At 38.9% G+C, this 17,287-nt stretch overlaps 1 protein-coding gene across 1 annotated transcript in view; it reads right to left on the reverse strand.

Annotated features, from left to right (window-relative positions):
- Positions 1-17,287, reverse strand: part of LOC134754462 (triple functional domain protein) — a 364,706-nt gene that overhangs the window by 227,062 nt on the left and 120,357 nt on the right. The window contains exons 22-23 of the mRNA XM_063690796.1: positions 14,782-14,993; positions 3,173-3,305 (exon numbers count right to left, since the gene is read on the reverse strand). Of these exons, the coding sequence (XP_063546866.1) occupies positions 3,173-3,305; positions 14,782-14,993 (345 nt within the window). The remainder of the gene's footprint in view (positions 1-3,172; positions 3,306-14,781; positions 14,994-17,287) is intronic.

Raw genomic sequence — 17,287 nt, forward strand, 5'->3', positions numbered from 1 at the left:
TCTATAGAAATCTGTAGCTACTTCGACTAGTTCTTTTCGAGTTTGAAGTTTTTTTGTTGCTTTTTGCGTTTTCAAAGTTGGTATCCATTTTTTCTCTGAGTTCAATTGTTTATATATACTTACAATCAAAAAAGAATTTTCAAAATCGGTCCAGAAATGACGGTTATGGAGTAACAAACATAAAAAAAAAAACATACAACCGAATTGAAAACCTCCTCCTTTGAAATCTTGAAGTCGGTTAAAAATTAAAAAATATTTTTAATTTTTTGTTTAAGTTTTTGTATGGCAATATGTCACAAAATTAATATCATCTAATTGTCCTTACTACATGCACAATATACGTGACGCACGTCAAAATCGGCTGGCTAGAAAAAAAATATTGAAGATATTTCGTTTTTTTTTTTACTATAAAGTTTGGGGAGTTGAAATTTGGCATACTCGATACTAATAGAAAGAAAAATCAATTAAAAAAAATACAAGCCAAAACTTGCTGGAGGCAGACTCACTTAGCTTATCCTGGCATGGCCTTTGGAAAAATTAGATATGTAAAAACAACTCGATTGATTGCTGAACAAAGCGGTGTAAAAAAGTGCATGCATGCACCCATCTCAGTATTGAATTTCAATAGGCAATACGTACATTTCTGTTGTTATTCAACGGCATAGGCCCGATACGCACACCGCGGACTATGTGTTTTAACATCATTAGATATATATATTCCACACTTATGAGCACCATCAGATTATAATTGAAATCAAATCAATATTATTTGTAGAGACCGTCCGGACGGAACACACCATTACTCATCCCGAATCCTCAGCAACTGTACAGGAAATGTTCATAGCACGTATGTGTGAGTCAGGAGGAAAAATGTTACACAAATTTGTCTACGCTGTTAATGACTTCGGACCAGCTATTTAATCTGCCACGGATTCACTACTTGCTATGACATCTATTTAAGTAGAAACTGCAAACAAGTACCTCAGACTGATAATATATAATGGGTTTATGACATTATGATACTCAAGAGCTCATTAGAAGTAGTATATATTCATCGGTAAGTACATCGGTAAAAACTAGTAAGAATAAGTGTCTTGATGTAATCTGTGTTATATAATAATTAGTTTTCTGTAAATGTTAACACAAACCTTTGTTGATACTCTATTTTTGTGCCTAATTTGAGATTTATTAATTAATTTATATTATTTGTAAGTAACAACGGTTTTAGGCTTTAAACACGAGATAACTACAAGATTTTGACTGAACTGAAAGTTTGTTATAACCTTTTATAAATTAAGTAACCTCAACTCCAAACCACAAAGGCTAATCTAGTTGTAGTAACACAGCATTATTAGAACATTGTTGTACGGCAAAGACGTCAAGTCAGATGCTAACTAAACTACTTAATCTAAATCTTATCGCAGAATGAGCGTCTTGTGCTGATAATGATAAGGAAATACCTAGCAGCGTATGAAATAGCGATATGAGTACGAGCCCCAGGGGCCTATCCCACGAAACTTACAATTACAATTTACAAGAGACAAGTTACAAATGTGTTTATTACAACTCGGCATATCACGAAATTTACATGAGACAAGTTACAAATGTGTTTATTACAACTCGGCATATCACGAAATTTACATGTGTCGTTCTATTAGAACGGTTTGCACGAACGCAAATAGTGGATAAGCTACTTGGAAGTGAAGTAAGATGGCCAACTAATGCAAACTCAATGTCAATTTTCCAAGAGTCGCAGGTATTATAGATCGATCATTAATACCTATCTAAATATTGTGTGGACCTAATTATGAATTTTAATATGTCAATGCACGATGGCCTGGCTCAGTACACGACTCACATACATATTAGTCAAATTGTAACAATTGTTATTACATATTTGTCGAACAACAAAATTGTAATAAATACAATTCTCCATATGTCACAATTATGTATGTTATCTTGACATACCCTCTATGTTTTTTGTTACGGGTGCTCAAATCCAAAATATTTGTAAATTGTAGACTTCTACATGTGACATATGTAAAATTATTGTGGTACGTATTTTTGCTTACAATATGTGACGTTTTCAAGTAAAAAGGTACCACTTTGTCGCTTACCATAAGGACGAAATTTGTTTGTATCTTTGTACGAATAACCTGTTAGATCGTTCTTATGGCAAGCGACAATGTGGTACCTTTTGCTTGAAAACGATACATATTGTCGAATTGTACACTTATCAAGTTTCGTGGGAGAGGCCCCAGGTAAAACATACTTCATATATTTTAAACGGATACGATAGGTTTTTTTTAAGTCGCGATAAGCGAGGTATTACTTGTGACGATAATGAAACAGTGAATAAGGAATAGTTTAGCGTACTCTAAATTTTATTGTACGGAAAGTTTCATAGTTCTCTAGCACAATAGTTGCTTCCTGCGTTTTATCTTATGGACTTAGGATCCGAGAGTAGTAAATAAATACAGTGTTAACCTCCATACAAAAGCGACCTACATGTAAATGAATATTGAATCCCAAAGGTGTTGATTAGTGAGATTTATAAGTTTTATAACATTCGAACGTACATTTCGGGTGTTTGACTTACAATGTAAGCCTAATTAGGTACTTGGTTAAATCGCGTGTTATAAATACGTACGTATATATATATATATATATATATATATATATATATTGTACGTTTAAAATAAACTACATTAAACATTACTATTATGGGTCCCATTACTAAGTCGTTTTATGTATTAAAAATATTAAAACAAATATATTGTTTCCTTTTCACTAGACCAACTCCACTGCAATATACCGTTCCTTATGATACCGATATGTAGATACCGTAGAAAAGAGTAAACATAGGAGTAATGGATATTTCAGATGTTGTCGTGATAGTTACGACGTACACAGTGAGTCTACAAACAGAAGTATAACCCCAACGATATTACGGCTATCATTGCGGCTTTAACAGTCTTATTCCGATAAACTTTTGGGAAAGCATTTATCTAAACGTTGCAGGTTTTGAGTAAGTCCAACTTTGAGATATTAAACCAATATCTTTTAGGAGACTATGAACGTGAAAACTTCACCAAGGTCTATGTCGAAGTGACAAACGAATTCACAGAGACTTTTGTTGCAAATAAGTGCAATGAAATAAAACAATATTTACCTTAATTTCTCCTTGTCCTTCCGCGCAGCAAGCTTGAAGATCCTTGAGTAGCAGTTGGTATTTTGTAATTCTTTGCACTGGTTTTATTAGGTACGCAGCTAAAGGATGTTCCAATTTCTTCTTGCGCTGCACCCTGATGAAGAAAAAAAGGGTTACTTTCTTAATAATCTTCCTGCATTGACACCATATACTCGTAGTAGAAATCAGTGTATCCACAAATTATAAAATGATTAGTTAAAGTCAAGAATCTTATATACAAACTGGATGTTGCGTGCCGAACTATGAGTTGAAGCCAGGTTCATTCACCTTTGCTCCTATGATAATCTATCTCTTTTCGACACTGTGATGTATTGCTAGGTTATTTATAAAAAAAAACCTTATTTTTTATAGAAATACGAATTATCCGGCATCAACTAATTAATTTACTTTAAGCTAATTTCCACAGAAATTTATATTTTTCTTATAAAACTTTCTGCAATCAAATTTACTTAGTTTTCTTTGTATTATACAAAAAAAAGGACCCAATCAAAATCCTCATTTAACTGGTATGCACCTCCTGCATACTATGGCAACACTAATAATAAAAAAATATGGCCGATATGTCAGAAATAGTCAGAATTGTCAGAAGTCATTCACCAATTTAGAGGATTTTTTTCGTGAAATAATAGTTTTTCGTCGATTTACTTGGGTTATGCGCTATGTATTGCATAGTAAAGCATTGTAGGAGTCACTGGAGGCCGAAATCCGACACCCTAAAGAGAGAGAGAAAAGAGATGCAAGATCGGCGTGACGTAATTCAAGTTCATTTTTTCTGGCTTCAAAGAAATGTTCGGCACGCAATATCCAGTTTGTATATAAGATTCTTGGTTAAAGTAAAAATCCATTATAAATAAATAAATATTTGGGGACAATCTTACACAGATAGACCTAGCCCCAAACTAAGCAAAGCTTGTAATATAAATAAAATAAATAAATAAATATAATTTATTTCAAGTAACTACAGACTCATATTTTATGGTAGTGTGTACTTACAGCTATGTTAGAATCTACATTTTCAAAGAAAAAAATAATTACTATGGCAATGTTTCTAGAAGTACCTACCTAAATAGTTAATAGTTAAACATAATAGGTACTTCTAGAGACATGCAAATCATCGCAATGCCTCAAATACGTGCAGTCAAACCGGTCGGCTATTGAACGCAGAATGGGGTTGGGGCTGGCCCGCACCCGGCGCACCAGGGATGTGCATCGTTTGCGCATAGCTGTATAAAAGCAATCTATATGCGCTTCAGCAAACATCCCTGATGCGCTAAAGAAGCGGGGCAGCCCCACCAACACCCGGAACGCGTTGTTATACTTGACCCGGAGGGCCCCGTAGGCCCGCTGCGTGTAGTACGTCCATAAGATGCACGTATACAGGGAGGTGCAATATGCTCTAAAAAGAGTTAATTTCACCTCCCCAGTACAGCGTGCAAACTTATGCGCAATCATGTTTGCCTTCACCGACAGGGCCCTCCGTTCGCGCTCGATATCCATGTTATCTTTTAAGTCTGAGGTGACAACATGACCTAAATATTTAAAAGTTTTCGTTTTTGGATGGCGTAGATCTCACAAATACTTAAAAGTTTTCGCAAACCGCAAGCCGACGCGCTCAACAAAACCATATCGTCGGCCTAACTTAAATTGTTCATCATCATCATCATCATCATCTCTCTCCTGACCGATTTCGGCCACAGCGACTGCAAATAATGTCTAGGAGCGGGAACTGAGCCGGTCCGCCCGCTCGTGCGCCTTCATGTGACTGCAGTATCCAATTTTCGTCTGCAGTGCTCGTCCACACCAAGGGCATGTCAGGACTCCGTCAGCGTAGTGATAGGTTAAGGCCGTAGGTGGTCGGGCCTTTAGAGCATCTCGCTTACTGTCACGGTCTACCCTCCTATGCTCTTCGAAATCATCAACCTAAATTACACAATTTTAACAATGTATTTTTTATGTGAAACGTGAGTGAAACCGCAATTTACGGTTTAAAATTTATGACGTATAAAAAAAAAACTACTTCCTAGATGTCGTTCAAACCAATTTTCGGTGGATGTTTGATTTTTTTGAGTTTTATCATTCTCTTATTTTAGAAGTTACAGGGACACGGACACACACACACACGCACACGCACACGCACGCGCACGCGCACGCGCACGCGCACGCACACGCACACGCACACGCACACGCACACGCACACGCGCACACACACACACACACACACACACACACACACACACACACACACACACACACACACACACATTGGAAGTGTCTCTCGCGCAAACTATTCAGTTTAGAAAAAAATGATATTAGTAACCTCAATATCATTTTTGAAGACCTATCCACACATGGGCTTGATGAATTTTTTTAAGTTTCAGTTCCAAGTATGGGGAACCCCCAAAATTTTTTGTTTTTTTTTTCTATTTTTGTGTGAAAATCTTAATGCGGTTCACAGAATACATCTACTTACTAAGTTTCAACAGTATAGTTCTTATAGTTTCAGAGAAAAGTGGCTGTGACATACGGACGGACAGACAGACAGACATGACGAATCTATAAGGGTTCCGTTTTTTGCCATTTGGCTACGGAACCCTAAAAACTAAATAAGATTTCTTCAATTTATTTTTCTAGCCAGCCGATTTTGACGTGCGTTACGTATATTGTGTATATAGGTATAGTAAAGACAATTATATGAGATCAATTAATAGGAAATATTGCTGTACAAATAAAATAAAATAAAATAAAATACATTGTTTTAAGTACTTTCACGTCAGCGACACCTCCAAGATTTTAATCAAAGCTAGCCCCTTTAATAAGCTACAAAATGAATGTATTTACTTAATTTTATCTGTGGTAGAACAAGGTGTTTATTTTTGTTTTTATATAAACTAACATACAACAATATACAAACACTATACATAATGTAAAATAATTAAATGAAATTATAATATTACAAAATTAAAACTAAAGTTAAACCTAGAAATAAAATAAAAACACAAACCATAAATATATTTTTTTAATTGAATACATCATTATTTATACATTTTCTATACCCGCTCGTTCAAACCAAAGAGAATTAAGAAGACATAAGAGTGCTCACTCCATTCATCGATTTTGTTACCAAAAATACTATCATTTTCGTAGTCTACATCTAGCGTCAAGTAGCGGAACTATCAGTACTGCTACTCGACACTAGATGTCACATGTGTCGCGACTGACGTAAAGTGTATTGCTCAACAATTTATAACTAATATTATATGCAGAAGGAGTTGAGAATAGAGTCCCGGTTACTATTATCTGGTATAATATTAGCTGAAAATCGTTGAGCATCAGACTTTCCGTTTGCCACGAAATCTATTGTCGAGTAGCAGTACTGAGAGTTCCGCTACTTGACGCTAGGTGTAGACTACGAAAATAATAGTCTTTTTGCAAAACAGAGTGTGCACTATGTCGTCTTAATTATCTTTGTTAAAACGAATCGATTAAAAACTCTAGAGAAACGTGCATGTTCATAATAAACACTGGCCACTTATAGACCGCGGGCCAGGGCAGGAGCAAGTATCGTCAGTCATCGCCTCTCGAGTCTCGCTTGATACTTTGTCAGATGATAGTTTAGTAGTAGTAGTAGTAGTAGTAGTAGTAGTAGTAGTAATCACTTTATTCACTTTGAGTTTAGATGCAATCATGAATTAAAAAAATAGTCAGCCGGTTGTATCGCGGTGGAAAGACTGTGAGTTGATCACATGAACATGTAAAAAAATACGCGCCTTACCGTTTTTCTATAAGAGGCCAGTGTTTATTATGATTATTATGAACATGCACGTTTCTCTAATGAGTTTTTAATAGATTTAGTTTTTAACGAGCGGGTATAGAAAATGTATAGTGATGTAAATTTTTTATATACCACGTCGGTGGCAATCAAGCATACGGCCCGCCTGATGGTAAGCAGTTACCGTAGCCTATGGACGCCTACAACACCGGAGATATTACACGCGCGTTGCCGACCCTTTAATAACCTGTACACTCCTTTTTTGAAGAAGCCCATACTGTAGCCCCTCGGGAAAACCTCGGCAGGGAGCTCATTCCACAGCCGAAGCGTACGCGGGAGGAAATTCCTCTTAAACCGCACAGTACGCGACCATTTAGGTGCTAGGGTGTGAGGATGAACACCCTGCCGATGGCGAGCGGTGCTATGATAGAAAGCGGCCGTTGGCATCATGTCAAACAGTTCTTCAGAGCACAGCCCATTGTACAAGCGGTAGAACACGCATAAGGAGGCGAAGTCTCTCCTTAGACTTAAAGGTTCAATACCGCTTGTGAGTTTGGGATCGTCGACGATTCGTACAGCGCGCCTTTGGACTGAGTGGAAGGGTCCAAGCTGGCATCCAGGTGCTCCTGCCCAAAGGTGACAGCAGTACTCCATATGGGGTCTGACTTGCGATTTATATAGCAGCAGTCTTTGCCCCGGAGTAAAGTATCGCCGTGCTTTATTGAGCACACCGAGTTTTTTTGGATGCCAGATCAGCCTTCCCTTCCAGGTTGCTACGGAATTGGACGTCACTGGAGATGTCGACACCGATGATCCCAATACTCCCTGACATGGTAAGGGCTGTGCCTTCAAATTGTGGGACCACAGTAAATGGGGTTTTCTTAGTGGTGAACGCGCAAACTTGTGTCTTGGTGGGGTTGAATCGCACTAAATTGTCCCGGCCCCACAACGAAACTCTGGATAGAGTGCCCTCAATATCCGACACAAGCTCTTCACGACTATCTAACACCACGGAACGAGGGATGTTGGCACGGCCTGCGTAATAGGCATCCCCAGTACTGTTGTCTGCATAGCAATGAATGTCGTCGATAGACAACATGTCATTGATGTGCAGCAAAAACAGCATTAGGGATAGCACAGAGCCTTCCGGAACGCCAGCGTTAATGTCCATGCTATTGGAGCAGCTTCCGTCTACTACGGCTCGTATGCGTCTGCCAGACAAAAAGCTAGCGATCCATTTGCATAGTCTCTCCGGCAATCCACAAGATGGTAACTTCGACAGGAGACCCCGATGCCAGACCCGATCGAACGCCTTTGCTATATCTAGGCTAACTGCCAATGCCTCACCTTGACTCTCAATGGCCGAAGCCCAGCGGTGAGTGAGATACACTAGAAGATCACCGGTCGAGCGACCGTGGCGAAAACCATACTGACGGTCGCTGATCAGGTCGTGTTCTTCTAGGTATCTTTGCGTTGATTATACGCTCCATGACCTTAGAGAGAAGGGAGGTAATAGCGATAGGCCTGTAATTCGATGGGTCCGATCTATCGCCCTTTTTAGGTACAGGGTGCACAAGGGCCGTCTTCCACGAAGATGGAACATGCCGTTTGTTGCTAGAGAGTGTGAAAAGACGCGCCAACACGGAACATAACTCAGGAGCACACTGCTTAAGCATAAGTGCTGGAATGCCGTCTGGCCCGCTCGACTTATGAACGTTTAGGGATAGCAACTCCCGCCGAATATCCCTCTGCGTGAATGAGATTTCGGGCATGGAGTATGCACACCGCGGGATGGTGGGCGGCACGGCGCTACCGTCGTCGTTCAGGGTCGAGTTCGAGGCAAAAAGAGTGACAAGAAGATCGGCTTTCTCTTTTGCACTGTAGGCCAGATCAAAATCAGCTTTTCGCAGAGGTGGTAAAGACGACTGACAAAAATTTCCCTCGGCAGCTTTGGCGACGACCAGAACGCGCGACTCCCAGAGGGATAGCCCGCTAGCTTGCCACCAATTCTGCCGAAGAAATCGTATTTAGCCCTGGCAATGGCTTTTTACTGGACCTCGAGGCAGCGTTTAATTTGCGTTTCACATCAGAAACGTTCGGATCCTGGTCCAAGCCCTGTAAGCGGCTTGCTTGCGAACTGTAGCTTCTTTACAAGGCCGATTAAACCAAGGTCGTCGCTTTGCTCCCGCTGCTATTACCGTGTTGGGAATGAAACAATCCATTCCCAGCAGTATGGTCTCGGCAACATTGACTGCGCAGGAGTCGGGATCTACTGATGTGAAGCAGAGCTGCCTCCAAGGGTACGAAGCGTAGAATTCACGCAGTCCGTCCCAATCTGCTGACTTATATTGCCACACGCGTCGCGAGCTAGTTGGCCGTGGTGGATCGGGCCGCGCGCAAGGCGCGTGTGTCCGGACGAGGCAGTGATCAGACGAACCGAGAGGTGCATTCACTGAGATGGAATATCCGTCCAGACGTGTAGTCAGCAGGAGGTCCAGTAAAGAGCTAGTATGATCCTCAATGTCTGGTATTCTCGTGGGAGAATGTACCAGTTGCGAGAATCCATAGGCCAGAGAAAATTCGTGAGCAGACTCCCCGCTTGGTCGGTGGACCGGGAACCAAGCCACTCAACGTAGTGGGCATTAAAGTCCCCTAAAATCACCAGCTCTGCGGAAGGGTACTGCTCTAGAAGTTTGTCAGTCGTCGATTGCAGGTGCTCGAAGAGCCGGGTTGTCTCCGTGTTTCCGCTATGAGACCTGTACAGACACGCGTAGACACGAGTGTGGCCGCTGTAGTCCACACGCACCCACAGAACTGACAGGTCCTGTCCTGTCTTCAAAGGCATGGAGGCGGCGACACCAGACCTCCTGCCGGGCTTACATGCATACACCAGCGCATCTCATGAACTTTAGGTTTAAGGTTTAAGATTCTTTATTCTCACTAAGAATTTGACAATTCACTTACATGAGAACTTAAAACTACACAAATACATTTATTTTGCATGAATTTAGCGAAAGAACTAATAACATAGAGGGTATTTAAACATACAGTAAAATAAAATCGGCCGACTTTTAACAAAACAAGGTGATTAGTGGTTAACATTTCCTCTACTTGAGATGTACACAAAACGTTTTGTAGTTGACAATAAGCTAAGGCCCAGTTTAACTTATTTCCGAGATTCGTAATAACTGTGCGTCAGCGGGGATCATCCCTGTACTGGTCAGTATAATGGGTAAGTAGACCGTAGGTGTCGCGAATGTCGGGACTGGTTTTTAGTTGCTATGAGTTTATTAAATATTCAACTATCGATCTTATTACCTAGTTATGTTAGGGTCTTTTTTTGTAATGGTCATGTACATATTTTATTTATCGTATGAATGGTACAATGCAGTGCAGCAAGTACGCTAACTTACAGATACTGGAAGTGGCAATGTTTTTATGTTTTATTACAATTATATTATAGTTTTGTTACAGTTATTGTTTTTATTTTATTTATTAGGTGTTCAATTTTATAACTCTAAGCGTTCTTGGTAATGTGATATGTAGATTATATACACAATGATATATTATAAAGGTGCTATTTAGGTATATACAGACAAGATTAAATTTTAAATGGTCAATTTTTTTTTGGTAATGTTATTTTTAATTTATATAAATTATATAGGTATGCGAATTTTTATTTTATTTTATACAGCTGCTGTTTATGATTGACATTTACTTTCCGAATATTTAAATTTATTCTATGGCGAATCATTGCTTACGTGTTTTTTCAATTGTTTTTTAAAGCTGTATATAGACTTGATTTCTTTTACATTTTTTGGCAGTTTATTATAACTTAAAAAAATAACTTGTGTTTATAATTCATAATTTATTGATAAAGGTAATTGTTTACACGTCAAGATTAGGTACATAATATTTGATTACGTTTAACTAAATGTAAATTATCCGCACAATACAATTGCGGTTTACGATTTATGACGTATTAAAAAAAACTACTTACTAGATCTGGTTCAAACCAATTTTCGGTGGAAGTTTGCATGGTAATGTACATCATAATTTTTTTTTAAGTTTTATCATTCTCTTATTTTAGAAGTTAGAGGGGGGGGGCACACATTTTACCACTTTGGAAGTGTCTCTTGCGCAAACTATTTAGTTTAGAAAAAATTGATATTAAAACCTCAATATCATTTTTGAAGAGCTATCCATATATACACGTATGGGTTTGATGAAATTTTTTTTTACAATGCATGTGCATGAAAAGTGCGTTTCCTACGGAGCCATATCATGCGGAAAGTACTACTTTTCCGCACTAGTGCTTTTTCTTTTCAATTTTTTTTTACAGTACATATGGTGCTACTTTCTCGCACTAGTGCGGAAAAGTGCTTTTTGTTTTCAATTTTTTAATAATTAAACTTATTTGCCATGATATGTTTTTTATTTACTCGCACAATGCATAGTAAAACATTGTATGATACACGTGCGTAAAGATGATTTCCGACTCGTATTCCTTTATACACTCGCTCGCTTTGTTCACTCGTAAATAAAATTCCACTCGTCGGAAATCATACACTTTCCGCACTTGTTGCATAAATAGCTATTTTGATTTTCAGTTCTAAGTATGGGGAACCCCCAAAATTTATTCTTTTTTTTCTATTTTTGAGTGAAAATCTTAATGCGGTTCACAGAATACATCTACTTACCAAGTTTCAACAGTTATTCTTATAGTTTCGGAAAAAATCGGCTGTGACATACGGACGGACAGACAGACAGACATGACGAATCTGGCGAAAATGTTTTTTTTTTTAAGTTTTTCTTGTACCTAGAGCAATATATCCTATAATTGATGTCATATAATTGTCTTTGTTGTTTTTATCCTATCTGGCTTTTACTCCCCGCAATTTTGCACGGGGAGAATGTTCGGTAGTCTGGGAGGTGTGGTTGGGAAAACCTAAAAACGAATAATTGTTATGAACATCACAGACAAACACATGACGAATACAAAAATTAGTAGAAAAGCGGGAAGTGGGTGACAGAACGTTAATAGTGCCAACATGAAGGAAGTGGAAGAGAAGAAAACGATATATAAAATAAATATGAAGTATAGAATTAAACATAAATAATTAGACGCATTAGATTATAAAAGATAAGACGCTATTTAGAGTTTAATGTTATTCGTTTGTAAATATTTAATGAGTATAGAAGTAAGCCTAGTATCCATGTGACAAAGCAGTGAGCTAAAGCATATATAGGTCGTGGAACATTTTCGGGTAATACATCGTACAGTGAATAGCTAAACCCTGAACAAGCAAAGAAGATGTGGTCCAAGTTACCCTCATCCAACCCGCATTCACACAATGAGTTCGCACGGACACCAATCATAGCCAGAAATAACGGAGTACATACTTTACCTAAGCGTAAACGACAAATGGTCGATATTACCCATTTCGGAGAAGTACGAAAACGATAGAACCACGGTTTTCGAGTAATTCGAGGTTGTACACAGCCATAATGTTTACCTGTCTGTAATCTAGAGGTATCCCATTGCTTCTGCCATGTATTAAACATATTGGATAGCGCACAACTCAATAGGTCAGTACTGTAAATTTCCTGCTTTATTGATCCGATGTCAATCGCTCGTTTTGCCCACATATCAGCCATCTCATTGCCGTTAATACCACAGTGGCTTGGAACCCACCCGAGAACAATATGTGGGTCCCTTGATTCATACCTACGTAGCAAAGCTGATTTCGAGAATCAATGGAAATTTTGCTTTAAATTTGAATTGGTTGCCTACAATAGCCTGCAGGCAACTCCTACTATCAGAGATGATAATGATGTTTTTAATATTGTGGGTCTCTGCATATTTGACAGCCTCAAGAATAGCAACTGCCTCGCCTTTGAAAATGGATGCTTGAGGAGGACATTTAAATGGGAGGGCAATATTGTACCGAGGAATCCACACCGCTGCTCCCACACATTTTGTAGGATCCACCTTTGAAGCGTCAGTAAAAACCGGTAAGTAATCTTGCCATTTATCTAAAAATTTATTGAACTTGTTGTTTGCTCCTGGATCATTTTTGAAAATTCCTATATCTAATAGAACTTTAGGTGAATATATTAAGGTCTCAAATGCCACCTCAAATAAAGGGTTAGCGCCGGATTTATATAGACTGGGGTTAATATTAGACAGTTTTGAAAAAGACATTATTATTCTTGGAAAGCCTTTATATGTCCAATATCGGTTTTCAGTGACCTCCAGTGCCAGTGCCCGCAAGCGTGGAAGCAACAAGTGGTTGTTGTAAGAGCTGGCTTTGATCAAGAACCAGTCGGCAAGATATTGTCTGCGGAGAGACAAAGGAGGTTCAACAGCTACCTGCATGCCATTCTTGGGAGAAGGAAGCATAGCACCCAGTATGATCCTTAAACATTTTGCCTGTATGAGGTCTAATTAATCCAGGCCATCCTTATTGCAAGGTTCCATTAGAAATGACCCATAGTCTATATGGCTGCGTATGATGGCATTGTATAGTAGCTTCTGGCAATAAGGGTGAGAGCCCCACCAAACACCTGATAATGCTCGCAGAATATTAATATTTTTTTCACATTTACTCAGTACATATTTGTGATGTGAGGACCCCGACATTTTGTGGTCTAAAATAACACCTAGAAATTTTACTGACTCTTTACTTGGTATCATGACACCACCATAACGGACATCTGCAGGAGGCATGATCCTTCTGCGACTGAAAGTCACTAAACAACTTTTTGTTGGCGATAGGGTAAGACCATGTTCATCAAGCCAATCTTTGAGGTAACCCAGCGCTGTATTCAGACTAGCAGTGGCTTTGTCCATTGAGTTTGCTGAGGTGTATAAGACCAGATCATCAGCATACTGCAAGACATTACAGAAGGAAAGGACAGATTGTTCCAAGTCGTAGGTGTAGATACTGTAAAGCAGGGGGCTGAGTACAGATCCTTGCGGGAGACCTCGCCACAAAGTCCGAGGCGGGTAATAGGAATTACCATTTCTAATTTTAATTGACCTACCCATGAATAAGTTGGTGACAATATGTACAATCTTCGCGGGAATGCTCAGATGAAGCATTTTTGCCCTGAGCACCGGAAGAAGGGCATTGTCGTAGGCCGCAGAGATATCTAGGAAACATCCCAGAAGATATTCGTTTTTTGAAAAGCTTGAATTGTCTTTACTATGTGCACAATATCGTGACGCACGTCAAAATCGTCTGGCTAGAAGAAAGATCATACTTGTTTTTTTTTTTTACAAAAAACTAAAGTTTGGGGGCTGAAATTTTGCATACTTGTTACAGTCGTTACTAATAGAAAGCCACATCATCTAACAAAGATTACAAGCCAAAACTCGCTGGGGGCAGATTCACTTAGCTTATCCTGGCATGGCCTTTGGATCGATCCATCTTCATTATTTTTTTATTTGGACAATAGGGAATATTACGCAAAACTCTGCGTAGAAGGCGTCACTGGCACAATCACAAGGCCTACCGCGAAACACGTATTTCTAGAGTTTGGTTTCTGCCTCTATAACTCTTGCATATTCGATCGATAGAGAGGCAGATAACGAAATTTCGATTTTCGCGTTTCGCGGTAGGCCACCTGTAAACAAACCGCCTTGATGCATCAATGTCATAGTGAAAACGTGTCAAAAAAACTGTATAAGGCATAGTATGTATATGTTACTATATGGTTTAGCATGTGCACTAGTTCTGCACTCTGGCGGCAGAACATGGGAGTAATACTCCCTATTTAGAAACAGAGTGTAAAGTACCTCTCAAAGTAGTCCCCGGCGTGCTGCACGACGGCGGCGTTGCTGTCGGGCTTGTTGCGGCAGTACGACACGTACATGTCGAACTCGCGCGCCCACGTCACGAAGCAGTGCCCGACGTCCTCCGGCATCGTCTCGTACTTGTCCAGTTCACGCAGGAACACTCGCTCGTGGAAACGATGGATCTCCTCGATGTTACCAAATATTATTTCCTCCTACAAAAACGGTAATACATTAAATTCTAGCGGGTTCATCGAAAACCGGTTTGAATAATTTACAATTGATTACGGTTCAAAGCATAGAGCAGTTATAACACATATTGGCTTGAATTACATACTTGGATAGTGATTTACGTTAAACGATATATCAGCAGGATTTTTATGTCTAAGTTCAGTTAATATACTGATTTAAACTAACACGACTTTCACTCATAATTTTAAAACTAACGGGACTTAATCGCGTACAAACTTACGTTTATTTATGGCCGACGTTTCGAACGTGACGTTACGTTCGTGGTCACAGGCAGACTGTATCAACACCTGGCGTTTATAAGATTGAATGCAGCTGTGGTAGTTCCTATATTGGGCAAACCAAACGCACTATAGCGGAAAGGGTCAAGGAGCATATCGTAGCTGTTAAACATAACCGGCCAAATGCGAGTCGGACTCGCGCACCGAAGGTTCCGTACATTACACAATTTAAACAATGTATTTCTTATGTGAAACGTGTGTGAAAGGTAAATTGCGGTTTACGATTTATGACGTATTAAAAATAACTACTTACTAGATCTCGTTCAAACCAATTTTCGGTGGAAGTTTGCATGGTACGATGTACATCATATATTTTTTTTAGTTTTATCATTCTCTTATTTTAGAAGTTAAAGTGGGGGGGGGGCACATCTTACCACTTTGGAAGTGTCTCTCGAGCAAACTATTCAGTTTAGAAAAAAATGATATTAGAAACCTCAATATCATTTTTCAAGACCTATGCATAGATACCCCACACGTATGTATGGGTTTGATGAAAAAAAGTTTTTTGAGTTTCAGTTCTAAGTATGGGGAACCCCCAAAATTTATTGTTTTTTTTTTTCTATTTTTGTGTGAAAATCTTAATGCGGGTCACAGAATACATCTACTTACCAAGTTTCAACAGTATAGTTCTTATAGTTTCGAAAAAAAAGTGGCTGTGACATACGGACGGACAGACAGACAGACATGACGAATCCATAAGGGTTCCGTTTTTTGCCATTTGGCTACGGGACCCTAAAAACGTCAAATAAATAAGTCTGCGGTAGCCGAACATTGCTACAGTCGGGACCAAACCACTGGATTGAGCTCCATAATCCCAGTCCTCTCAACGGAACGTCTTTAGTACAGCAGGAAGGTACGTGAAGCAATTGAAATCAGAAAACATCGAAATTTCAATCAAAATGAGGGACAGGGGATTTCGTCTTCGTGGAATCCAGTTGTAGTGCTCACCAAAGCACACTATTTCACGCTCACTGGCTCGATTCCACACCAATGTCCGGCAGACGTCCGTTCGTAACCGTAACTGTCATCGGACTGACTACCCACATCCGCGTGCTCGAGACAGTGCAACAACTGACACTATATCTAGGTATAGACAAACACTACATCCCTTCCTTGGTATAATTTATTTATTTCAATCAATCTTACTATGATTAATATACTCGCTTTGTTCCGCTTACTGGCCTCACTTGCATCAAGATCTTTCTCATCGTCTTCTGTTCATTCGCCGTTAGTGTGTTTCTTTTTTTTAAACTCTTTTATACTTATATTATAAACCTTCTTCCCTTCTACTGAAATACTATTCTGTGCACCACTTTTCTTTTCTCAGTTTTACATATATATGTAAAGCCTTACCAGAAATATATGATCATGCGCCATGTTGCGGAATTTCATTGGAACTAATTTCTTACACTGGCAATAATTTTAATGATAGGTTTTCACTGTTGTCAGTGTCATTGTGGCGGTTTACTTGAATAATGCTTAAGTGTTGAATATTAAATAATAAATGACAAAAATGCCCAAAACTATACATAGTCCGGAGCGGAACATTGTTAATAATATAAATAATAAACTGCTGGAAAAGAACAGTTCGGGAAATTAAACTATTTCACTACGAAACATTTCCAAATTAACACCAGAGCTGACAGGTAAACAAATCAAAATGTCATTATAGTCTGGTTATTACGACTTAGTTATTGTAGTGGTTTGTTGTACAAGCGAGGAAACACAGTAAAAAATGAATTTGAGCTTGAAAAATATTTACTATGGGCTTTGGACACGATCAATCTTGTTAATTGACAATGTACTCGTAGCAGAACCTATGTAAGGTTACGGAATATATACCTAGAAACATGACCATCATCATCATCATGTGGCCTTTTGGTGATAAAATCTTGGATGTAGGCGTCTTCCCTTGAATGGAGTAACATGATAGACGAAATATTTTTTCAGCTATAAAGCTGAGCTGAGCTGATGGTGTG

This window comes from Cydia strobilella, chromosome Z, assembly GCF_947568885.1.
Source record: "Cydia strobilella chromosome Z, ilCydStro3.1, whole genome shotgun sequence".
In the NCBI taxonomy this organism is placed as follows: domain Eukaryota; kingdom Metazoa; phylum Arthropoda; class Insecta; order Lepidoptera; family Tortricidae; genus Cydia; species Cydia strobilella.